This window comes from Oryx dammah, unplaced genomic scaffold, assembly GCF_014754425.2.
Source record: "Oryx dammah isolate SB20612 unplaced genomic scaffold, SCBI_Odam_1.1 HiC_scaffold_19, whole genome shotgun sequence".
NCBI lineage: Eukaryota > Metazoa > Chordata > Mammalia > Artiodactyla > Bovidae > Oryx > Oryx dammah.
This window is the reverse complement of record NW_024070203.1, coordinates 58,325,251-58,351,945: the sequence shown is the minus strand read 5'-3', so window position 1 is coordinate 58,351,945 and position 26,695 is coordinate 58,325,251. Positions and strand designations below refer to the sequence as shown.

Sequence of the window (26,695 nt, the reverse complement as noted above, 5' to 3'; positions counted from 1 at the left end):
CTGAAGGAAATATAAATTAGTTAATTCTATTGCAGGAAAATTGACAGTTCATGTAGAAATCTTAGCATTTGTCATATTCTTTGAGTCAGGACTTCGAATTCAAGGATTTTATCCTAAGAGAGTAATCTTGAATTTGCATAACAATTTGTCACTGAGGCTATTTGCTTCAAGGATGTGTATAATAATGAAAAACCAGGAACAATTGTAGTAGTCTCAAATGGGGATTAATTAATGGAGTTAAGTGATATTATGAATGGAATATTAGTCATTAAAATAACTATAGAAAAATCTAATGAGATAATATATTATTAAGGAGAAAAAAACAGGTTATAAACTAAGTATAGAAACTCTTCTTTAAATTAAAAATGAGAACATATTTATGTATTTGCATAGAAAAAAATGAATATATATGCATTTATATGTGTGTATATACGTCAATAGTGAATTGTACGGATAGATTATTTTATTTTTGTGCTGTAAGTATTTTCCATTATTTTCTAAAAGGAACATGCACTTCTTTGATAAAAAGCACTTATTCCAAAAAAAAAAAAAAACCAGCAACAACAACAAAAAATCTAAATACAATTCACATTCAACTTTCCTTAAGAAGGTTCTTAGATGGAGGACAAGATCAAAAACAAAAGGTAGAAATCTGCTGCTATGAATGCAAGTGAAACAATTTTCATTGAGGAGGGTGATTTGGACGAATAAGAGGAATTTGCTTGCAATAAGGAAGCCCTTGGAAGGCATTCTACCCTGTCCCCGTTCATGGGTGGACCTGGGTACTAAATATCTTTTCACTAAGTTCCAGGATGAAATCAGTGTACCCAGAGAGGACACTTTGGTAGAGCCCAGCCCCACGAGAGCAGAAGCCAAGGCCAGGCTTCAGGTAGGTAAGTGTCCCAGGGTGGCTGGGGTATGACCAGCATTGGCAGCAAGGCTAGTTAGGTACCCAGGATGGCAAGACAGCAGTGATATGCACAAAACAGGATGACTTCCATTTTCTGGGTACTTCTCAGAATGATCATACTGCATGTTCCCAGTGACATTAGCTTCTGGAGCAGTAATCATGTTTCCAAAGAAAGTACTTTGAAAGTGAGGCCACGAATGCCCCCACCTCATATTACAGACACCTCAGAATTACCTCGATGCTGGGCTACACTTGAGAACCTCTGCTTTGCTTCCTGTAATTCATGAGTGCAGATTCCGAAATCTTTTCTCAGCAATTTGTGCTACTTTGGTGTAGCCTCAGGCCACCACTCTCTGCTCTGCTTCCAAAGGTTTTAATCATCCCCATGTTTCCCTTTCTTTTTTTCCTCTTGCCTTAAAAAAAGTAACTTGAAGATGGGCACCCATCTGCCTGGAAGATTTTCTGATTTTATAAAGCTTAACACTTTCTGCACCAGATGAGAGTAATTCTTATTAATGAGGGGTGGGTTGCACTTATCTTGAGAATGAATTTGGCTGTTTCTGAATGCCACTGGACTACAGTACCCAGTAAACTATTCATATATTTAGAATGGGAGATTTTCCCCTACTTGCTCACTATCTGTTTCTTAAGTGGACTCCACAAATATGCCTTCAAAGGATGCCATGAGTGTGAACGACAGGACAATCATTAGCTACCTGTCTCTGAAATGATGTAAGACAGAGCCGATCTCTGTGTCAAGGAGTGTAATTCCTCCTAAGTCAGTGTTCCTCTGTGGAGTTCGTCCAGAATGGAGAGCAGGTCAAAGGGGTTAACTGACACATCCAAGTACAGAAAGTTCAGTGTTGCCCCATTTGACCAATTACACATTGATAATAGCAAAAGAGAAGGCTAAGAGAAACATATAAAGGACCATTATTCGAGACTGAAAGCCAAGGCATCTCACTTACCTCTAGTGTAGTTAATACAATCTTCTCAACTGAAGAAAAATAAGCCTCCCACAAGAATTGTGTCTGCTGTCTAAGTGCTAGGATTTTATCCTGATGAATAGACCTGATTGTAGAAGGAATCTGTAACACAAGGTGAACACATAATAACTATAACCGGAAAACAATGAGATGCCATTTGATCAAAATCACTCGCTCAGGTTAGAGTTTTATTCTTCATAGCATTCTGCTTCTAGCATACAGATCTACTAAAAACCACCAACCCCTAGACTGAAAGGCCCTTAGGAGGTGTGAGCTAAAAACAGCACTTACTGGGAGTCAGCATTGATGACCTTTAATGACCAAAAACACAACAGTTAGAGCTCACTTCTAAGATTTGGTAGCAGCTTATCACTTGCGTAGTGTTCCTCTGCCATTTTCTATGAATCCCACATCCCCTTGAACCTGCCCATGGACAATCAAATCCTGCAGAGAAGGGGCCACAGTCTTGGAGCAAAGCTGAGAGCCATTATGTCCCAAGCACTTCTAAGATATGCCACCCTCAGGACTACTAATGACCTACAGAGGGACCTTTTAGGGAATGTCTCGGAGTCTGTCCATTTAATATGCAGCTGAGGGTAATTATTTCTATGTGCATGTGTCTCTTTTCACTCCCTGAGAGCTTTCTACTCCCCAGACCTCTCTTTTTGGCTGTAGTGCTTATCCCAAACTAACGCGATCTATCATGTGTGCTTAGCCAACACTGCTATCTACCAGGCTGCACAATTTTAAAGGAAGGATTTATGCCCTGTCCATCCAGCTAAACACTTTCTAGCTAGGATAGCGGCTTTTATGTACAGACACACCTCAGAGATACTGTGGGTTCTGTTTCAGACCACTGCAATAAAAATGAATATCACAATAAAATGAGTCACACAAAATTTGTTTGGCTTTTCAGTGCATCCAGAGGATTCCCAGGTGGCACCGTGGTAAAGAATCTACCTGCCAATGCAGGAAATGCAAGAGACACAGATTCGACCTCTGAGTCAGGAAGATCCCCTGGAGAAGAAAATGGCAACCTACTCCAGCATTCTTGCCTGCAAAATCCCATGGACAGAGGAGACTGGTGGCTACAGTTCACGGGGTCACAAAAGTCAGACACCACTGTGTACCACCACCACCAACAGCCCATCTAAAAGTTACCTTGGCACTATAGTCTATTAAGTGTACAGTAGCATAATGTCTGAAAGCACAACATAAATACCTTAATTAAAATACTTTATTCAAAGTAAAAAAAAAATGCTAACCATCTTCTGGCAACACAGGCTTATGACAAACCTTCAATTTGTTACCAAAGGAAAAAGCATCTATGAAGCACAAAAAAGCAAAGTAAAATAAATGAGGTATGCCTGTAGTAGCTATTTAATAAATAAAAGTCTAATTGACCACAGCCATCTGAAGCCACTGAAGGAATATTATTATTTCCACTAGCAGTATGGCTCAACAGTTAAGCACAGGAAAATGGGAGTCAGACCAAGGTAAGAGTCTTGGCTCTATAGTTTACCAGCTGTGCTTCCTTGAACAAGTTACTTGATCTCTCAAAGATTCCATCTCCTCAGTTATAAAACAGGGGTACAGGTCTAACATCATTGTAAGGTTGTGATGAAGAGCACGTAAGTGCTTCACACAATGCCTAACACATGGGATGTTTAACTGACAAAGTAATTATTACTACTACTATTGCTATTGACTTAAGGGTGATGATATGAAAAGTTGGACCAATTGCTTAATGTTTGCCTGTGAACTTGCTTGGGTCTGGAGCTCTGAAATGTACTTCCTGGTTGTCTGGTGAGTTACCTTGGCTTGCTCCCTATCTTCACCTAAAGCCCAAGGTCTATTTCATTTATAGAGTCTACATTCTTAGGGGAGATTCCTTGTGATTAGCAAGTGCTCTTTTGTGCTCACCTCTTTCTGCATGCTTGCCTCCCTAATATGTAACTAATCAGAGAGGCATGGGAGCCTGGACTGAAGCAGGAATGCTCCACTAGCTGTTTTAATAAGAAAGTTACCCATGACATTGTGACTAAGACTACATCTGAATTTCCAGTGGAGGGAAGGAAGTAGGAACATTTTTTTTTTTTTTCAAGACCACTTCTACAGGGAGCCAGAGAACTGTTTCACAGTACCTACATAAGGACAAGCTTACTTGGGATGTCCAAAAGCAGATACTAAATCTGCAGCCCCAGTGTATATCTGGATTCTCAACACTGAAGCAGCATGAAGGCAACAGATAATGGAGAAAAATATTTGCCTGAAATCAGAGCTCAAGGTCAAGGGGAAATAATATATCCTCGAAGAAGGTAGAGAAACCATTCAGATCATCGATCCCTGATAAGCCAAAGAACGTTTAATTTTATTTACTGAGAAAATTACCCAGATAGCCAAAGAAAGATTAGAAAAAAATTATCCTTCTGAATTTTCATAATCATGCCCTCTTCTGAGTGTCAGTGGTATTTTCTAAGAGTCATACAGGTTGACACTTCACTGTTTTATTGTGATGATGAGGAACTAGTCCATTAGAAAAATGTCAAAAGCTATCATCACTTTGTGGTCTCCAGAAAACTGAGTAGACTGTGGTTATGAAGGCAGAATGGTATATCATACATGAGCCTATCAATACATCCCCTCTCTTATATAAGCCACATCTTGCTGTTACTATATCAAGTGAAATATATTCTACCCGTCTGTGCATATTCATGTCTGACAGCAGTCTGCAAAGTGCTCTGGAAGATAATTCCAACTGATTGAAAAGACAAGAATTCCAAGTTTTAATGGCATTTGGCTATTGGTTATTAATCTGCTTGTCCCGAGAGACAGGTATGGGAAAGTGATAAATTAATTGCAATTTGGCCAGATTGTTCAAAGTGGCAGAACCCAGTGAAGTCTTAATAAAAGGTCATGCATGGTAACCGAACTAATGGAATCTACCAAGATAGATACAGGAAAGCAACAGTAAGCTCTCTTGGTGACATGACAAGACGATATGCAAATAAAAACATCTGAGCTGTTCTAAAACAGGAAATGAAAAATGGTAACATAACAAAAACATTTCCCAGAGCAGACATTTGGGCTGGGTGCCAGTTCTTTAAAAACCATTGTCAATGACAGTTCAGTCGTCATTCAATATGGAGGCAGCTGTGCAGACAGACTGCATATGAGAGGAAAATGCCAACGAGTTTGAGTGGGTGCACAATGAAAGACAAAACCCCCAGCGTCAAGCCAAAATGTTGTTTCAGAAGGTGAAATGCTTCTGGAGAATCAACTCTGGCAAAATGGCAGAGATCAGACCACCACAGTTCGGTACCCCGGAAACCACTCCGTTTCAAAGACAAACTCCCAACTTATTCATATCAAATTCATGAGAGCGTGGGTACACAATTGGAGAAATTATGGCTGGTATTTTTCATTCCCAAATTTCCTTTAATGAGCATACATCTTTAAAAAAAAAAAAATCAAAGGAGGAAGGAAAAGGGCAACATGGAAAAGAACCACGTCTATCACTTTGTTAGGTCTTCCATGAGTGAATGTTTTTAGGCACGCACCTAGGGAGAACTCTACTAGGTCACATGTTCTTCTCCTACTTCTGAGGTCCCAGGGGCCTTGGAGATCATAGATCTGAATACCAGACACAAGGCATGTTTTAGAAGCTGTGTTCAACTTGCCTTGCTTAATTGATGGCTCTCTTTGGTTACAGGTATTTCACCTTTTACTTTAGGGAGAGTACTGAGCTATTTCACCAGTCAGTTAGCAGGCTGGCCAGCAGGATATTAAAAAAAATCATTCTACAGAAATTTGTGGTAATTCAAGGTAAAGTACAATGTCATGAAATAAATGATTAAAATATTATTTTAAAAAAAAGAGTATGGCACTTTATGCTGAAGCTAAAGCATCATTGCACAAAATGCCTTTAAACATTCTCAGTGACTGACTATTCCTGACCTGGGATTTCTCTGTGAGTATCATATTCCCCCTTCCCAGGCAGCTATTGAGATGTTCAGACTTTTATTAGGCATCCCTGTAGAAGTTTAGTTGATATATATGCATGGATTTATTTCTGGGCACTCCATTCTTTCTATTGAGCTATATACCTGTTTTTATGCCAGTATTACACTGTTTTAATGACTGTAGCTTTGTAATATCGTTTGAAACTAGGGATGATGATGCTCCAGCTTTATTCTTTTTTCTCTTAAGATTGATTTGGCTATTTGGGGTCTTTTCTGGTTCCACGCAAATTTTAGGACTGTTTTTCTATTTCTGCTAAAAAAAAATGCCACTGGGATTTTGGTAGGAATTGCCTTGAATCTGTGGATCACTTTGGGTAATAGGAATATTTCAATAATTAGTAAGTCTTAATTCTGCGATACAGGACAACATTGTTGAAACTTGAAGATACTACACTAAGTGAAATAAACCAGCCATGGAAAGAAAAGTATTTCATGAGTCCACTTTCATGTGTTCAGTTGCTCAGTCGTGTCTAACTCTTTGTGACCCCTGGACTGTAACCCACCAGGGTCCTCTGTCCATGGAATTTTCCAGGCAAGAACACTGGAGTGGGTTGCCATTTCCTTCTCCAGGGGATCTTCCCGATCCAGGGATCAAATCCACATCTCTTGCATCTCCTTCATTGGCAGGCAGGCAAATTATTTTACCACTGAGCCATCTGGGAAGTCCTCCCACTTATATGAGGTATCTAAAATAGTCAAGTCCATAGAATTAAAGAGTAGAATGGTAGTGACCAGGGGTTGGGGGATGGGAACTGAGGATTTACTCATCAGTGGGCATAAAATTTCAGTTAAGCGAGATGAATAAGCCTAGATACCTGCTGTAATACACTGTATTTACCTATATTCAACCATAATAAGTACACATCAAAATTGGTAAAGAGAGTGGATTTCATGTTACGTGTTTTTACAACAATAAAATGAAATGGAAAAAAAAAATCTACATGGCCAAAAATACAAGACAGCCCCCCCCCACCACACACACATTTTCATTTGAGGCTGTTCTTTTAAATATACATCTTAAAGATAACACTCACCCAGACTAGATCATTTAAGCAATGATAACACTAATGGTAAGAATCAGCCCTAGAGACCTGCCTTTCTGAAAATTAATCTAAAGGCAAATATGGAAATAGGAAAGGAGTACAAAGTGGCAGCAGAATTGTACAAGAACTCTCTGGCATGATTTCTAAATATTACAGAAATTGAAGGGGGTAGATATATACCTCTTGTCAGTATCAACATTCATGTCCTCCACCTGTAGCTTCTCCTTATCTGAGTATATACTCCCTGGATCTGAGGAGATTGCATACCAGGAAGTGAACGATGTCATGTTAAATGACTTCATATTCGCCATGACACAGGCAATTTTCTCCTGGTAAAATTTCTTTTATAGGGCTGACCTTTTGGATTCATCTTCTTTGAAAGTTTGCACGGGGGCAGCAATAACCCACTGATCGGGGGAAGGCCACCACCCCTTCCTTACCTGTAATAACAATCTCTCATCGCCTATGACGGCAGCTTGGTTCCAATTAATCACTTCAGAGAATGGCAACTCCCATCCATTGCTGAGCATCACAGGGACACAGGCGGCCTGTGCAAAGAAGGGCACCGTGAGTGTGAGGGAGGTGGTGGCAGGAGGAACCCTTCCAAACAGGAGGGTGAAATCAGTACAAATTTCAATTACTGGCATGAATCCTGGACTGCTGAGGTCAATAGAAAAGTGGGGTTTTATGAAGTCACGTGAAAGCTGTCCGTATCCAGCTGAGATTTTACCATTTGCAAGTTGTGCCTTGGAATGTGAAAACCCCATTTCTATTCTTATACCTGGTTTGGCTGACTTTACTTCTAGGGAGACAACTGGCCTCGTTGAAGAAATTTTACTGACATAACAAAATCATTCACCAACAAAATCCTAGCATAAACCCCGCCTTGAACATACATGGTCTTGTCCATGAAAATGCTACAGTTCATGTGCAAAGTGCTTCATGCCAATGTCCTGAGCAACAAAGAGCTGAACAGGACTTGGTTTTCCTGATAAAGTGTTTTGTGGACTTAATTCTTACCGGGTGCTCACCAGGCCAGGCAAACACCCGAACCAGACTTGGTCCCTTCAGTGTGGAGGGATCCTGACCAACTTACTACCTGCACAGTGACCTAAGAGCCTAAAAACACCAGGCTAATGACAACATTCTGGCTGCAAAGAACTCGTAATCCTAAGCAGAGACCAATTTGCTCCATGCAACACACCCAGAGGCTAGGAGAATGTTAGGGATGATATGCTTCCTAGAACCTGTCAGCAAAGACTTTCAAGAAAAGGAAGCCCTCCTGTTGGAGGACAAGACAGAACATTGGAAGCATGGCGACAAAAGCACAGGTTCAGGCAGGGGCAGAGTGCAAAGGAAGAAAGGACACAGCAGCAAGGAGTTCAGGAGAGGAGGAGGTGAGAGGTGGAAGGCGTGCTTTTTTGCCAACAAGGAAGGCTGGATGCAACTTCTGGGTGAGAACCGTCAAGGATAAATGTTATTGGCAAAAGAGTCCTGAAGCTCTGGGACCTCAGAACTGCAGCGCCTGGAAGAGCCAGGCTGAGAGAGTGCCTCTAACCTTGCTGGGGGTCATGCTCAAAATTCAGAGAAGCCAAGTGATGACTGCAATGGGGACAGAACAAGTTTGATTTTGGGAAATACCACTCATTAGCCATCTTCACTGCTGTTGAAACTGGCTTCCAAGGAGGAGGGCTGAGCTTCCATGAGGAGCTCGGCTCTGCTGCCTGGTGGGCAGTCAGATCTACTCTCTGTTTGCAAGCCCATCTCTGAGAACCCACCTTCCCTTGAGATTCCCATTGCATCTCCTCATGTCCAAAGGCAGGGTGTAAATCCTCCTTCTGCCCCCCACACATATAAAAGGTTGTAGATTTTCTTGGGAAAATAGATTTCAGCTGTTCCAGGCAAACTGTGCATTTGGTTTAGATCCCAGGAGATGTGTTAAGGTGAACCCTCCTCCCCTCACCCCACCTCCTGTCTGACATCAGTTCTCAACTCTGTTCTGGGGATGATCAGGGTCTCTTACCTGCAGAGCCTCCAGGAACCTGAAGGACCCAAGCCTGCGACCACGAGGAACCAGACAGAAAGTGGCATTGTGCAGCATTTCCCGATAATCATATCTAGAAGGAGAAGAGGTGCCATCAGCAAATAAAGACCACTAAGAATGGGGGCGGGGTGAATGGGCACACCTAGGGTGCGTGAAGCCACCCAGAGCAACTTGGGTGGTACACAAGCCAGCCCAACTTTTCCAGGGGGAAGGTAGGAAGGGTTGTTGCATGAGGAATGGAAATGTGACCCTTCCCACTGGACAAAGCAATTAGGGTCTTGTGCAAACAATACGTAAAAGACAAGTCTGATGGTCTCAGTGACATTTTGGCTCGCTCAGCCTTTACTTTGCAAATCAGGTTTTCTCATGTCTTGGCAAAAATAGGTTGCCTTCATCAGCTTAAAAAAATAATCACTGCTGGTTGTTCTTTTATAATGCCATATCATTTAGGAACTGGAAGACTGCTCTTGTTTCCCACCTACCCCATAAACCATGCTATTAAAATCTACTCAGGAAACCTCCCTTCTGAGTACAAAACATTTATTTTCTCCTTCAAGCTGGAGTTTCTACTTTTAACCAAGAACATTCAGTTACCCCAGACAAACACTCCTGTGTAAGAATGGTTGGCATAGAGGAAAGAGAGAAGGAGCCAGCCCAAGAAACTGGGAAAGAGAAGAAATAACAAGAAAAGAAAAAAAATACTCAGGACTGTGGGAAACTGGGCAAGAGATGAGATGATCGTGTCTTTTACTCAAATACCACTGAGCCAGCTCACATTGTTATTGCACTTGAGAAAAATGCAAAATAAAACAGGAATGTCACCTGTCTCTCTATGTCAGTGGAGTACAGGGAAAGAGGGCTGGCACTTGAAACATGATTTCCACAAACCCAGTCCTAAACACACAGTTGAAAGTTCCCTCAGAGTTGAAGCAAAGTTGGGAAACTGGAGATGGCTCATGTCCTGGGAAGGCCTAGCTTCTCAGGGCTAGGATGAAATCACAGTCGTATGAAATCACTCTCGTTTTTCAGGAACTTCCCGGGCTCGGCAGACAGGTGTGACTTTGACAGTAGCATATGTCACTGGCATTTTCTGACTCTAATAGTCTAATTTAATCATAGCCTGAAGGCATTGGATTCTTCCCTCCTCTTTGGGGGATACCGATATATACATTTATATTTTTTAAGTCCACATCTATTTTTATAATCTTACACAAACTAGGCATATGGGAGTAAGCCAATTTTCAATTATAAACCCGTCATTAAGAAGAGACATCATGCAAAGGACCATTTGCTTAAACAAGCGTGTACAACTAATTTGCACAAGAAAAGGTCACCATGAATGGATTATCTTCATTGAGAGTAAAAATTTTAAAAAAGAAAGAAAGAAAAAAGAATATCCTTGCTGCATTAATTAAACGGTAAAATAGACTTCAAAGTGGAAATGTTTTTAAGAGGGTTCAAATTTAGCTAAATGAAAAAAATATTAAATTATGATAGTAATAGCTTCTCTTTTTCTCACCAAACCTAAGGAAATAATTGACAAGGATCTCAGGCTCAACTGTTGATAATGTCTGAATATCTACCTAATCAATGGAGACCAGGGAAACACACACACACACACACACGCACAATGTATGTATAAAGTTTAAACTGAAACTTTTTTAATATAAAAAGGTCAAATATACTTGAGGCTACAGCAAAGTTTAATAAATACCCAGAATAGAAACCCCTAAGGGGCTGGAACAGAAGGCCCTACCTCCTCATCATTAGGCTGCTAAAAATGTAAAACCCTATTAATGTTCTGGATTGTAACAAGTTTCAGTTTTCAGCTGCAAAATTTACTTGAGGGAAGGTGCAGAGGGAGAAGAAAAGCAGAAAACTTGTGGAAAAACTCAAATGACAGTTATTCAAGGTGTGGAGTTTTAAGTGGTTGTAGAGAGAGATTTGCTGATGTATGGAATAAAGCTTCATGATTGAAGCTAGTGTTCATTCGCATAATAGGTAACAGGAGAAAGGGGACAAGCACTCTTGCTGGAATCAGGAACCCACTAGGTAAGCTGTGAAATTCAGAATGAAAGAATGGGCTTTCTGGGCCTCAGTTTCCTCATCTGCAAAATGAGTCAGCTGAGCAAGATGACTAAAGATTGTCTGGAACATTCCATAATTATTATTATTTTTTTAAATAAAGTATTTCTTAAGTTTTTTTTTGTTATCATTGTTTGTTTTGTTTTGATGTGGACCATGTTTTAAAAGTCTTTATTGAATTTGTTACAATATTTGTTCTGTTTTCTGGTTTTAGGCTTTTTTTAGTTGTGAGGCATGTGGGTTATTAGCTTCAGGACCAAGGATTGAACCTGCACGCTCTACACTGGAAGGCAAAGTCTTAAATCACTGGACCACCAGGGAAGTCCTCCCATTACTCTTTATTCTTTCACTAGTTTATGTCCCTTTGAGACTATCCCACTGCTCCAAAAGTTTCCACAGCCATTGTACTCATGTATGTGTGTATGTGTCTAAGGGACTTCCCAGGTGGTATTAGTGGTAAAGAATCTGCCTGCCAATGCAGGAGACAAAAGACACAGGTTCGATCCCTGGGCATGGCAACCCACTCCAGTATTCTTGTCTGGAAAATCCCATGGACTGAGGACCCTGGTGGGCTACTGTCCATAGGGTCACAAAGAGTCGAACATGACCGAAGAGACTTAGCGTGCATGCATGCAGACACACGTATATTTCATAGAAATCTGCTTGTATATACAATGTGCAATGTGTGTATTTATACTGACATACAGAAACATAAGCATATACAACTTAAAACAATGATTTTCCTATTTCTAACCATGCTCAGCCCATGAACCACTGGCTCCTCGTGACAGTGAGCCTATGAATGACTGCGTATGACAACTGGAGAAGTAATGACGCCTGCAAGCAGGATGATGGTCCTAACAAAAACACACGAATGTGTGGTACTCTCCCCACTCAGCTCTTTGGTCTGCTCATATGCCCACATCTACCTCCTTCTAAGGGCTTAAACTCATTCATTTACTCAGTCATTCTTTCAGGGAATACTATGTTCCAAGCACTGTTCTAGTCCTGGAGAAGATGCTTCTCCTGCTGCTAGACCTACCAAAGCCTCATCAGATAACTAAAAAAGGCTGACGAGGATTTCAGGGGTGGTATCTCCCTGAGGGTAGGTGTTCTAAGTATATTGTGGAAGGCTGGCCCTCCAGAATGACACAGTAAAGAATTCTGTGGACGCTCCTTCCAGCAAAACACCAATTTACCTGATACAAATTATAAGAACATTCACTGGAAAAGTTGATAGGCATGAACTTATTTACAAAACAGAAACAGGCTCACAGACTTAGAATGACTTTATGGCTACCAGGGGGTAAGAGTTGGGGAAAGAGGGGCATAGTTAGGAAGTTTGAGATGACATGTACATACTGTTGTACTTAAAATAGAAAACCAACACGGACCTACTGTATAGCACAGAGAATGTGGCTCAATATTCTGCAATAACCTAACTGAAAAAAGAATTTGAAAAAGAATAGATGCGTGTGTATGTCTAACTAAATCACTTTGCTGTATACCTGAAACTAACACATTGTTAATTAACTATGCTTCAATATAAAATATAAAGTTTAAGAACATTCATTGACAATTTCTGGAAATTGTCCTAAGAGCATCATGACAAATGGAAAACCATTTGTTCAGGAAAATCTACCAAATCTCAGCAAGAACTATGAGTGTCTAGGGGATCTGAGCCAAGATCCGCTCCATTACCAACCCTCACTAGCTCTGCCTTATAGAAGCTCTAATGTAGGTTGAGTATATCTGAGAAGACTAGGATCCCTCTACCTCAGCTCTCATCAAGAAAGTGAAAAGATAACCTATAGAAAAGAAAACAAATATTTTCAAATTATCAATTTGGTAAGCGGCTGTATCTACCAAAGGTAAAGAACTCTTGCAAACCAACAATCAGGACAAATAATTCAATTTAAAAATAGGCAAAGGCTTTGAATAGATATTGTTCCAGAGAAAATATGCCAAGTGCCAATAAGCACATGAAAAGATACTTAACCATGAGTCATTAGGGAAATGCAAATCAAAACTATGAGATGTCATTTTACACCACAAAGATGGCTACAATCAAAAGGACAGATGACAACAGATACTGATGAAAAACTGGAATATAAATCTCATATATTGCTGGTGGGAAGGTACTATGGTACAGCCCCACTGGAAAAGAGTTTGGCAGTTTCTTTTAGAACTAAAAATGAGCTTAGCGTATGACCCAACAATTGCACACTTGGGCATTTATCCTAGAGAAATGAAAATTTATTTTCACGTAGAAACTTGTCCATGAATGTTCACAGTTTTATCCTTAATAGCCCCAAACTGTAAACTATCCAGATATCCTTCAATGGGTGAATCATTCAACCAACTGTGGTACATGTATAACTTAGAATACTCACTAGCAAAAAAAGGAAATGAACTACAGATTCATACAAGCAACCTTCAGGAAATTATTCTCAGTAAAAAATCCAATCTTGAAAGGACACACACTGAATTATCCCATTTATATAGCATTAATTAACTAACATAATTACAGCGATGGGGAACAGATTAGTGGTTACCAGTGGATAGGGATGGGGGAGAAGACGGGGAGATGACAGGTCAAGTGAGGGAGACAATCTTTTTAGTGACCACTTCTTACCTATGACATAAGCTTAGAAGTATAAATCATATTGAAGTCATAGACTTCTTAAAAACAAGAAATAATGAACATATGAGATCCTAAGCAAGAAGGTAAGTAGATGAGGGAGGCAACTAATCTCAGATACAGATTTAATTAATAATGGTTTTGTTACCCTTTTCAGATGGCCATTAAGTCCCCGCTGGTATAGATGATGACACCGAAGCTAGAACAGTTTCTATAAACTACTGCAATGAAAAATGCAGTAAGAATGACATGACCCTGTATTTAAACTAGAAACCAAAACCATTCTTTGGCCATAATAATTTTCTCCTTAAAGGTGTATTGAATAAGAGATGGGATACACCCCATTTAAAATGGGCCATATAATAATGCATAATTGAAGTCCTTCCCCTCCATATGAAACACATTCTTTTTTGTCTGGCAGCAATTCAGTGCCACCAGGAAGTGGGTGGAGGGCAATGTGGCATTAGTGCTGGGGTCCCCATAGTACACTCTTCCAACTATAAGCATCATCTGGGAAATTGGTAGAAATGTCAATTCTCAGCCTCACCCAGGCCTGCTGAATCAGAAACTCTGGGGGAAGGGCCCAGAATTCCACGTTTTAATAAGCCCTCCAGGTAATTAAGATGGACCCTGGCATGGTAGTGAAGAGCTTAGTAATTAAAAGCTTAGTGGTTAAGCAGCTTTAGACAGAGCCAAGCCTGGGTTCCACTTTTATCTTGGCTATTCACAAACTGAGTGATCTTGGGAAAAGTTATTTAATTCGTCTAGATCTTAGTTTCCTGGTTGGCAAAATGGGGATAATACTTTTACTGGGAGGATTAAACGATACATTTTAACGAAAGCCTATCGCACTTTATAAACAACCCATAAATGGTAGCTGTGATTATGATGATGGAAGGGAGGCAACCGGATAGAATGGAAAGTACAGCCAACTTGAAGTCAGAAAGTCTGGGCTGAAGAACTTGGGTTCTGGACCTACCACTTTCCATGTCCTGTGCAAACTGTTTAGCTCCTCTGAGCCTCAGAGATGTGAGGATTTAAATGAGATTAAGTGCATACAGTAGAAACCGCAACACACTACACGATTGTAAATTTTTGTAGAAACTACAGCAATTCAAGAGGAATAAAAACATTTCAAAAGAGTAACAAACAAATGAAAAAGATCAGATTCCCAAAGACAGTGCCAGGGAGAAGTGTGGAGCAGACCCTGCCATGCGAGCCTATTTTCTGCTAATCAAAGAGGACAGGGAAGAAGTGAGGCAAGCCCGCAGCTCTGTAGTCTCCCCCAGTGGTGCTATGGTTTGTCTCAAGTATTTATTTACAAACTAAGGGAGGGACTTCCCTGGTAGCAAAGGCTCTGTGCTCCCAGTGGACAGGTCCTGGGTTCGATCCCTAGTCATGGAACTAGATTTCATATGCTACAGTTAACAGTTCACACTGGACTTAAGAATTAAAAATAATAATAAAGAAATAAAGTAAGTAAACTTCTATAGCTGATTTGTTTTCTCTCAGCCCCCCATCCTCATAAGTACTTAAACTTCTTTGCTTACCCCCAGGGTGGAATCACATTTCTGAAGGAAAAAAAGAAAGAAAGAACGCTAAAACAACTTAAGACTGTTGTAGTTAAAGTGCTATGGGATAAGGGAAATAAGCTTCCTCAGCATCTCCTCTGTACTTTCTCTCATTCATTCAGCCAACATTAGCTGAATGCCTCCCTTCCAGGGAGAAGGTAGATGTGTTATCAAATGATTGTCATTTAGTGAGGGATATGGGAGGATGGAGGCAAGGATGCAGAGAAGACCAATGACAAGTCACCACTTGCCTCTGGTGGGAAGAGTGAGAAGGCGGCATGTCTTCTGGAGGGAGACTCTGGGCCAAATATTAAAAGAAGAGCAAGACCCAGTCTGGGGCTTTCCTTGTGGCTCAGTGGTAAAGAAGCTGCCTGCCAATGCAGAAGACGTGGGTTCAATCACTGATCTGGGAAGATCCCACATTCCACAGAGTGACTAAGCCTGGGAGCCCAACTGCTGAGCCCATGTGCTGCAACTATCGAAGCTTACACACCCTAGAGCCCGTGTTTCACAAGAGAAGTCACTGCAATGAGAAGCCCCCACACCACTAGAGAGTAGCCCCCGCTTGCTGCAACTAGAGAAGAGCCTGAGCAAAGCAATGAAGACCCAGCACAGCCAAAAGTAAATAAATAAAAGTTAAAAAAAAAAAAAAAAAAAGAATCAGTCTGGCAAAGAGCTGAGAGGAGGCCATGGGCATTTCTGGTGGTGGAGCTAGCAGAGGAGTGAGATAGTGAGATAAACTGCCCACAGTCTGGGGTCAGGGGTGGGGAGGGGCCAATGAGGCTGCTGGTACCCTTGGAAAGATCACACGTGATAAATGCAGGACTTCAGACATGACCCAGTGTGGGTGGTCATGAGCCTCTGAACGGCTCAACGACCTATCATGGAAGGAACTCTTAGGCAGGACTTGACATAAGCCAACTCGACAGGCAGGCATGGAGTTCAGAGAGCCCCATAACCTTGCCAGTGCAGGTCATCTCAAGGGAGGCATGAGGCTCCAGCTCCAGGCTTTTTTATTCTGAAGGGCCTTTGCTCTCCACTGCATGACACTGCCTCCTGGGGCAGTTCACACAAATGCAGCTTCTGACACAGTGACGTCCTCAATGGTTCACCTAGTTTCAAGCACTGGCAACAGACAGCCCCATTTCAAGGGACTCTTTCTCCCCTACTCGAAATTCTGCCCCCTGTCACATCCGGAGCTCAGTCTGAGATGGTGCTCTGTCATTTCATAACTATGGCCCTTTTGTGGACTACTACAGATTTAACATGAACAAATTTCAATTATTTATGAGAAAATCCCCAAATCCATAGCATGTAATAATATGAAATTGGTCTAAGGCACAGATTTGAACTGAGAAACCCATGAGTGGGAACCAACCTTTTAGCTGGAAAATGGGTCCACTGGCCACCATTTTATCTCTACATGTTGTCTTGTAAGTAACACAGGGAAAGTATAGGCCCCCTGTGGTGCTTGTGAATTCACGAGACTCACGGAACCTCCATCTCTTCCCATCACCTGTATGCACAGTTTCTGTGACCATGAATGAGCTACTCCACACTCCCGAGTCAGGGGAATGCACATGGATTATCCTAGCCTGAGGTGCTGGTAACCAGACTGGCTGCAGACTCAGGGACGCTCAGCGGCTCCCAGCAGGAAGCTTCTCACTGTTCAGAAATGGTGAGATTCTAGCACAGGCCACTCTGCTGGGCTTGAACCTCTGGGGCACCTGGTCAGGCCAAGGATTATGAACTGATTTCTTAATGATGCTCCTCTGAATGACGCTGCCAATCCCTTTCACGCTTCTTGGCTTTCCACAGAAGACCATCTTCTTTCTATGTTCACTTAAATTCATTTCAATATTGAGAAAGGAAGGAGGAATAGTGTGTGGGCTCTGGCTGGGGTGGGAGGCACCAACTCTCACATACTTTATCTCATTTAAGCCTCAGAGTCACCCAGGAATTGGATACAGTTATACCTGCTTTTCACAGGGAAGAAGAAAGGGCCAGATGGACCCTTGGAATAAAAATATTGTGTCTGAACACAGTGGATCATAATCCCATATCAAGTCTAAACTCACTTACTCCATCTCTACCCTTCATACCCACTGAAAACTCAGAACTGTCAACTGGAACCAGATGGTAGGCGTCACTTGCACACACTGACGAGTTTAACAGGCACCAGGTACACCGTGCAGAAGGCCACCTTGGTTCCCGCTCATTACATAGCAGCTCATGGCTAAAATGTAAAAGCAAGTGCCAAAAGTAGGACAGTCATTAATGGTAACAATTTTAACAATCATCCCCCCACTGATTAAATGCTTCCTGTGGGTGGGGCAACAATCTGCATACATGCTGCCCTTTCTCTCTACAACCCCACATGAAGTGGCCACCTTTTATAGACGATGAAGTTGAGGAGCCAAGGTTTTGTGGGGCTTGTACAAGGCGGACTCTGTGGTCTCAGAGATGCCTAGAAAGTAGCAGTAACATGGTGCCAGCAAAGGGAAAAGTGAAAGATTTTGAATATACTGTGCCCATGTCCAACTCTTTGGGACCCGATGGACTGTAGCCCGCCAGGCTCCTCTGTCCATGGAATTCTCCAGACAAGGATATTGGAGTGGGGAGCCATTCCCTTCTCCAGGGGATTTTCTGACCCAGAGATTGAACCTGGGTTCTTCAGCATTGCAAGCAGATTCTTTACCATCTGAGCCACCAGGGAAGCCCATTCTGTGCTGTGGATGTTAACAACCTTAGGAGGGTAACCTATTATCTGAAGGAGGTGAACTTTTGGAGCACCTGCTTTTGTGCTCAGCAATACCAAATTCCAAACTGCTCTGAGATAAATGCAATTCCAGGCCACATTAGTTTAAATTCTTTCTTTTATTGGAAATAAAGCATTTCTGAAAATGCTAAATAAAGGGCTCTCTGGGTACAGGGTGGAAAGAGAAGGGAGTGATAATTAAGGAGCCAGCAGCGACTGTGACCTCAGACGGATAAATAGGTCCAGAAGAGGCATACCTAGGTCTTGGCTGCAGAAGCTAAATGTCTGGGACCAACTCGAGGACAAGTGAGAAGCCTGAGGTCATTATCTTACCATTAACCTTTCATCAGGCCCTGCGCCATGAAGATAAGCCAAGTGGAGCAGGGCCAGGAAGTGTGGACTGAAGCTGAGAAGGCAGCACCAGGGCCAGCAGTATGGGCTGTCGAGTCTCAATGGCAACTCCTCTCCTGGGGTAGCAGCCTGTCTGACGGGGCACTCCTTCTTCCACACATCCTTCTTCCCTTCCACCCTGAAGAAAACCTGACCCCCGAGTCCTGCCCAGAGACCCTCTTGCTGCTCACACAGCACCCAGGCTGACCTGTCTACTGCTTCCTCCGGATTAAGTTGCCTGTTTTCTTTTTTCTTCCACTGAGCTTCAGGAGGCAGGACCAAAGGATCATGGTCCAGTTTCCTCCTGAACCAACCCCCAGGGCCTGGCCTATAGGAACCACTCAAACCCAGGTATGGAGGACTTCTTCTGGAGGTCTGGTGGGTAAGACTCCAAACGCTCCCAATGCAGGGGGCCTGGGTTTGATCCCTGGTCAGGGAACTAGAGGATGAGATGGTTGGATGGCATCACCAATTCAATGGACATGAACTTGGGCAAACTCCAGGAGACAGTGAGACAGGGAGGACTGGCGTGCTGCAGTCCACAGGGTCTCAAAGAGCTGGACATGACTCAGTGACTGAACAATAACAGGGACCCCACATGCCTCAACTAAAGATTTCACATGCCACAAAGATCAAATATCCTGCATGCTGCAACTGAGACCGGGGGCAGCCAAATAAATAGACTAAACAAAGAAACACACAAAAAAGCATAGGTTTGAAACGCATGAAAAGTTCTCAGTGTCCACTGGTTTGCAGAAGAGCTTGGAAGCAATGGAGACACAAGGAAGAGATGAATGCCCTTCGTTATAACTCTCTCTGTCCACCTACGATCACAAGATGGCCCACTCGTGACTTTGCCAGGTCTTTCTAGGATGATCTGCACTCCCTGTGTTCAACCTGAGCCCAACTGACTTAGAGATGGGAAAGGAGTGTGGTTTACATATAGTGTCTTCCTTCTGTACATTTTCCATCCCTTCTCTGTCTCTATTTCCAAAGGCCTGGCAGTTTGTTAAAAATTTTGTCTTCTCTCTGCACACTGATAGGAGAAGGGATGGGGGAGACGTGTGTTTCAGCAGCTCTGATAAATCGCATTATTTGCAAATCAAGTTACATGTGTACACAGCACTATTCAAACTGAACCATTGCCTGGCTTTTCTCCATATCTGAACTAAGGAAAAAAACTGGAGAACCTCCTCCTGTCATGATAAACACTGCATCGGTGCAAAGATGACGGCTCCTCATCCCTCCCAAAAAACTGGGCTCACCCCATTGTTTTGACCACTTCCCTTCTTGAGCCAAGACATTCTTTCCTGCACAGCCAACCTTGGTCAGCCAGCACTTGGATTAGGACGATGGCTGGAATTCCTGTTAGGCTGTTCTCGTCACCAGAGTAGGCATGACATAGGAGCTGTTCAGTGGCAAATCTCACATACCCTGAATTCCTGGTCAGGGCTGAAGCCTTTCATCTGGTCCCTGCACTTAAGTGATTATAAAATACCTTGAGAATCCAATTACAAACAGCTAATTAAATGATGCTGGTTTCAGCTACCCTCATTTCCCATCTCCTTTGCCACCTTTGCCATTCCTAGGCTCCACCTTCCAACTCTGACAGTCAGAGCCACCTTGCTTCTGGACCTTTTGAGCAAATGAGCAAATGAGACCTCAGAACTCTGCACCGGCAGAGATGGTACATCGTCAAAAAAAAAAAAAAAATTATAGGACACGGATGTCATGTGATAGCTGCATGAAGCTAGTTGTCTATGGAAAGTTTAATCTCTCCCATCTGGGTATGTAATATATAAATGTACAGGTGCATATGTGCCTCCTTGAGACACAAAAATCTGTGTGATGATGAACAATCTGATGCCATATATTGCTATTGATGAGATCACCCTCCCATGAGGGGTTTGGTCACTGGAGACTGAGAAAGCCCATAAGTCTAGACTCTGCCATTTCCTTTGGCAGAAGCACAACAGTGCCCCAGAGTAAAGAGCCTGTGAAGCTCTGACTCATCTCTGCCTCTCCTCTAGCCATCTCTGCTCAGGACTGTTCTCCTTGAGAAACAGCTAAGCAGCTATTTAACTCCTAGGTGGCCTCATTTTGGGAAGAGGTTGTGGGGCAAGGAGAATGGTTAAAGCGGCTGATGGGGAAGAGGTAGACCAGATGGCCCTGTAGATGCCTTCGTGCTCTAATATTTACTTGCTGGACAAGTGAAAGCTAAGCGTCTCCTGTGCCAAGAGGCAGCTGAGCACTGAGGAACCAAAGGTGCAGAAGCCCCAGGAGCTGCCCCTCCACTGGTTTTTGTAATTTCATGGGAACTAGAGTCTCCTTACTCCGCTCCTGCCTTTATCTCTTTAATTCTACTCCTTTGAGTTCCCACATAAGCAGAGCAACAAGGAGCATACTCTGGTTCTTACTAGTTTCAGATCAGAATAGTTCAGTCTCATCCCCCCAAAATCCATTTTCCATAGAGCAACCAAAGACAACTTTACAATGTCACTCCCAGGCTGAAAACCCTCCACCAACTCGTCACGGCCCTGAGAATAACAGTCGCGCCCCTTGCCCTGGCTGACAGAGCTCCCTGAAACAGGCTTCTGCCCACAGCTCTGAGTCCCGCCCCTCACGTACCATCTACAGCTACACTGTCCTTCTCCTCAGTTTCTAGAAACTCCACACTCATTACCATCTCAGGGACTTGTACTTGCTATGTCCTCTGCCTGGAACATTCTTTCCCAGATCTACCTCAAGACACATATCAGCCTTCAAACAAATAGTGGCTCCTCCTCAGAGAGGCCCTTGCAGACCAGGCTGTGTTCCCAGCACTCACTCTCCCAATTCCCTATTTCATCTTGGTCCTAGGACTTACTGCTGTCTGAATTAACTCATGTTTGTCTTTCTGGCCAACTGTTCCTATACATCACTGTGACCCCAGCCGCTAGATCAGCACTTGGACTATAGTCATCTTTTAAGAAAGATTTGTCAAATGAATGCCAGATCTCCTTATTCCTCAGCCAATAATGCCTGTGAGGTCACAAAGTGTCCAAATCTCAGGGCACATTTGCAAGGGTAATTCTATAGGACAAGTTTCTAAAAGGATAAAAGAGAAGTTTTCTCTCGTCTTTGCTGTATGCCATACCAGCCTGATATCTCTGGTTAACATTAAGATTCATCAATTTCTCCAAATGCCATCTGCTATGAAAGCAAGGTCCCATTAAAATGTCTTTACAAACAAAATTAAAAAAAAAAAAAAAGACTTTTTAAGAGATGTTTATATGGAGTGATGGGATGGAAACTACATGAAATAACCCCTAGAAAATATAAGTTCTAGTCTTGACTTTGTTACTGTTTGATTTTATGTGACTTACTTTGGTTCTGAATCCATACTTATTTATTAAATGGGACAATAATGCTAGTCTTGCCCACCTAATAATGAGGTCTACTGAGGATGTAATGAAACAGTTAGATGAGCGTATTATGTAAATTTAAGTAATATCAGTAAAGATGAAGCAAGCATATTTTTGGAATGGCCTTTGTACATATGAGGCATAATGCAGAGAATGTCAAACACCTGTTTCTTTTTCTTCTTTTTTGGGTCCCAAATTGCTATGTCCTCTCTTCCAAATGTATTCAGTTCTTCAGAAGTGCAGATGATTTTCCAAAAGAAGCATCTGGAATAGCTAATTTGTTACCAAAGCAAGTGATTAAAACACATATGATCCTGTGGGGCTGAAAGGCCTGCCACGATTCCCAGTTTTCCACTGTGTTAGGTTTCAGCTATTAACCCATCAGTCTGTTTTTGGCGTATGAATTTGGAATGAAGATGACTCAGAACTCTTGGCTACAGGGCCCTTAAAAAGGGAGAGCAATAATGTCACATGGAATGCCTTGTAGCTTGGTTTCCATTAAGGTATCTTGGCTTTTAAATAAACTGTCAAGTAAAACTTGGCATCAAAACACAAAGTGAGTAACCTCCTTTGTAGAGGAGCTGACAGCTCAGCTGTGTGTCAGATAGATAGCTGCTAAGAATCAGCTCCAAAGGCGACTGCATCCTCTCTGGAAGGGAGCTGGTACCACAAACTGCCTTCCTCAGGACTGAGTCAAAGCAAAATTCAGGGATGATCTTTACAGAAAGTTAACCTGGAAACGCCCAGCAACCATATCCCTTTCCATAAGTGCCGGGTTTTGGAATTACAAAAGTTTTGGAGGTGTGAAAACATAATTGGAAAACTTTTTTTTCCCTGCTTAAAGGGCTAATTGATTTCACAGGTGTTTAATTATCATTTGCTGTGAGATAATACCTTGTAGTGCCATAAAAAAATGGATTTAATTTTCAAGTGCTTGCAAAACCACTGCCAAAGCCAAGTTTGAGCTAAAGCTAGATAATTATTCTATAAATCAAACATACTGCCTCCTTTCTTTGAAATTTTTAATACTTGGGGATAATGATATCTGACAACCTTGAAACTAACATGAAAAGGATTTTCCTGCCAAGTGCCAAAAAGCGACCACAGGAGCATCACAGGCCGTTTGGTTCATTAATGGTGATTCAGGCAGCCTCGGGACCCGCCTGTGGGGCTTCTACAACCTGCCAATGGTAAGGGCACTGGTGTTATGTCGAGACACAGTATTCTCTCCCAAGACATCCAAATAAGCTCTACAGAAAAACAGAAAAGAAATTCAAAACCGCTCATTGCACAAAAACTACCTGAAAACCACTGTAACTGTCTGAGCCCAAACTCAGAGCCCTGAAAAGTGGAGATTTTTCAACCTGATCAATAAATACTTTCCTATCTTAGGCTTACGGCACAACACGTGTGTTTTCTGTAATAACAAGGGAGAGAAATCATGAAATAAAAAACAACAACAACAACAACAAAACACTGTTAACAGCTGGGAGGTACCACAAAGATCACCCAGTGCAAACACCCAGCAGAAGAAAGTGAAGCCAGGAGAGGTCAAGGGGCAGAAACAAGATAAAAAGGACTGTTCTGAGCAAGTAGAAAAAGGAAGAAATTGCCTGAAAATTGATTTGGACTCCAATTCTCAACCAAAATCTAAAAATAAAAGAAGGAATGTTTTAAAAGGCCAAAAAAAAAAAAAAAAAAAGGGTGGGGGGTTCATTCTGTAAGAGGAGTGGCTATTTCTCCAGCAGAGCACAGTTTCCGAGCAAGTGCTTCAGCCACCTTAAATAACTGGATGGGGATTTTTAGTTGGTGCCACATTTCGGATTTTTCTTTCCTCCAACTCTTATTCAGAAGCTGCTGAAGTCATAACACGTTCCATTAGATTAAGTGTGCTTAAATGATTTAAGAAAGCGGGGCAATCTGGCTGAGTGCACACACACACTGTTAGCATTATTTACTTTATTTAATGCCTGTGTATAGAGTGTGCACACTGCCCAAATCACTGTGCAGCATGGATTTTCAGGCATTTCAAGTTGGCCTTTACAGTATGGGTTAAGGCATTATAAGGCAAGATGCAATATAATTGGTACCATTTCTGGACACTAGGCTTGGGTCCTCCTAGTAAAAATCTGAGCCAAAGGCAGGTAGGCAGAAAAGCCAGGGGAACACATGGGTTCCAGGACAGTCTGAAAGGGACAGGATGGACAGGCATTCACAGCAACTGACTTGGAATTACAATGGAAACTCCTGCAATGAATTAAAATGGTGATAATAATTATAGCTAACATTTCTTGTGTTTATTGCACATCCAACCTTCTGCATAGCAGTTTATGTCTATTTGGCCATTTGATCTTCCAGCAACCCAATGACGTGAAAGAGAAGTGAAAGTCGCTCAGTGGTGTCCGACTCTTTGCTTCTCCACGGACTATACAATCCATGGAATTCTCCTGGCCAGAATACTGGAGCGGGTAGCCATTCCCTTCTCCAGGGCATCTTTCCAACCCGGGGATTGAACCCAGGTCTCCTGCATTGAAGGCAGATTCTTCACCAGCTGAGCCACCAAGGAAGGTAGGTAACATTATGTCTCCTATTTTCTAGAAGAGGAAACTGAAGATTACACCTTATTTGTCTAAACTTAACTTATAACACTAAGTAGGCAGGTGGACTCTGACTTCAGGCATTCTGACTGCAGGGCCGAATCATTATACAGTGATATGCACACTGTAAATACGTACAGTGTCTGTGCAGTGCCTCCTATAACGTTTGGAGAAGATGCCCCAGGGACTGGCCAGTGAACTCCGCCTTGAGGGACACCGTCAGAACTCCTATGGAATCTACTGGACTGATTTATGATCTTCTAATCAGAGACATGCCTGGCACTAAATCTTTTATCCAGCTCAGAATCAGAGAGGATCACCTTCCTAAGATCAGCTCACATTTAAAGTATGATTCTCAGGGCCTGGAGAGTAGGGAGAACAGGTAAGAAACGAGCTGTGGTTCATTTACTGTACTTTTTCCCAGGCAGGACCACTTTGGAACACAGAAACATCAAGGCCTCTTTCTAAGAATGCATATAATTTTTTCTTTTCAATTCCATTGAGGGGCTGTGGTGCCCAGAAGTACAGCATACCTTTTAGGTATCTTAGACGCTTCTGTGGAGCCCATACTACATGTGTGGGTACCTGAGGCCACAGGAATAGGGCAGGGAAGAGATAAATCCTGTTGGCCACTGGCACGTCATTCATTCATGTATTCATTTGTGTACTCACTCAGCCATTCATCCCCCATCTACCAATAATACTTACTGTGAATCCACTAAGTACCAGACACCCTATTGTCAGCAGTGGAGAATTCAATGGTGAGCAAAACAACAAATTTAATAATGATGATGATGTTTCTTTATCTTATGGAACTGACAGTCTCTTTTGGGAGACTGATATTAAATAATGAACCATAATAAAATCAACCGCTGTGGTGAGTGTTCCAAAGAGAGACTAATGGTCCTCAGGGAGGACATGAAAGAGGAACTTGACCTAGTCAGGAGGAAGGGATTAAACCAGGGGCTAAAGGATAAGTAAGGGTCAAGCAGGATAGGGGGGTGGAGACGGGGTACTGTGAGCAGTGTTGACACCCAGCTCTCAAAGACCATCAAGAGACTGAACATACATTCAAGCCAGAACAATACACACATCACAGTGAGTCACCCCAACAAATGTGACATAGACGGATCCAGAGGCTGGCCTGTAAAACAAAGGCTGGGCTGCCTGGAAAAATAAGTACTCAAGTCTGGATGTCTGGGCAGATACACAGCAGAAACTGCTGAGCGTGGTGATCATATTGCTAGCATCCCAGATTTCACACACCTGCTAAGCAGCGGAGCTGAACCCACATTACAGGTAGGGAAGCTGTGGCCAGTGAGAGGCTTGACATCTTGAACAGAGAAAAGCAAAGATCCTCAGGATCATGCCAGTTCATTTTGCCTCTGCCCACACCTCCCAGGACCTGCCAACTTCGCTACTTGAGGCTTACTTATGAGCCCTTGTGGGCTTCCCTGGTAGCCCAGCTGGTAAAGAATCTGCCTGCAACGCAGGAGACCATGATTCGATTCCTGGGTCGGGAAGATCCCTTGGAGAAGGGATAGCTACCCACTTCAGTCTTTTTGGACTTCCCTGGTGGCTCAGATGGTAAAGAACTCACCTGCAATGTGGGAGACCTGGGTTGGATCACTGGGTTGGAAAGATCCCCTAGAGGAGGGCATGGCAACCCACCTGAGTATTCTTGCCTGGAGAATCCCCATGGATAGAGGAGCCTGGCGGGCTATAGTCTATGGATGACAAAGAGTCAGACACGATTGAGTGACCAAGCGCAGCACAGCACAGCACATGCGCCCTTCTTCCTGTTTGCCTCAACATCCTACAGGCTCGGCAGAGATGGTGCTGAGTCCCCAAATAATCATATTTTCACAGTAATTAAAAGCCAAATTCCCCAACTCCCTAAATGTCCTAACACTGAACATCTCCAGAGTGAAGGAAAGCATGAGAGAAAGGAATGAAATGATTTAATTGTAAAAGGAGGCAGCTTTAGAAGTGGCTGGAGGGGAAAACAAGCTGGAGCTTTTATAGGGACAGCCCGCTCAGGAGGAGCACCCAGGGGTCCTGTCTCCCACCTGTCCTCAAATACTGACTGCTGTGGGTCCAGCCTGGGGCCCACTGGCCCAGAGAGACCTGGAGGGCATCTCTCTGCCACAGCGATGAGTCCTTCCTGCTGAGTTGAACAGTCTTTAAGGTGAGAAGGCTGAAAGAGACAATTTCAGTTATTAAGGCATTATGCCTGGATTGGAG

General features: G+C 42.6%; 1 protein-coding gene across 1 annotated transcript in view; it reads right to left on the bottom strand.

Moving 5' to 3' along the window:
* EXT1 (exostosin glycosyltransferase 1) overlaps positions 1-26,695 on the bottom strand; it is a 316,914-nt gene that overhangs the window by 32,414 nt on the left and 257,805 nt on the right. The window contains exons 2-4 of the mRNA XM_040261810.1: positions 8,985-9,078; positions 7,402-7,509; positions 1,879-1,998 (exon numbers count right to left, since the gene is read on the bottom strand). Of these exons, the coding sequence (XP_040117744.1) occupies positions 1,879-1,998; positions 7,402-7,509; positions 8,985-9,078 (322 nt within the window). The remainder of the gene's footprint in view (positions 1-1,878; positions 1,999-7,401; positions 7,510-8,984; positions 9,079-26,695) is intronic.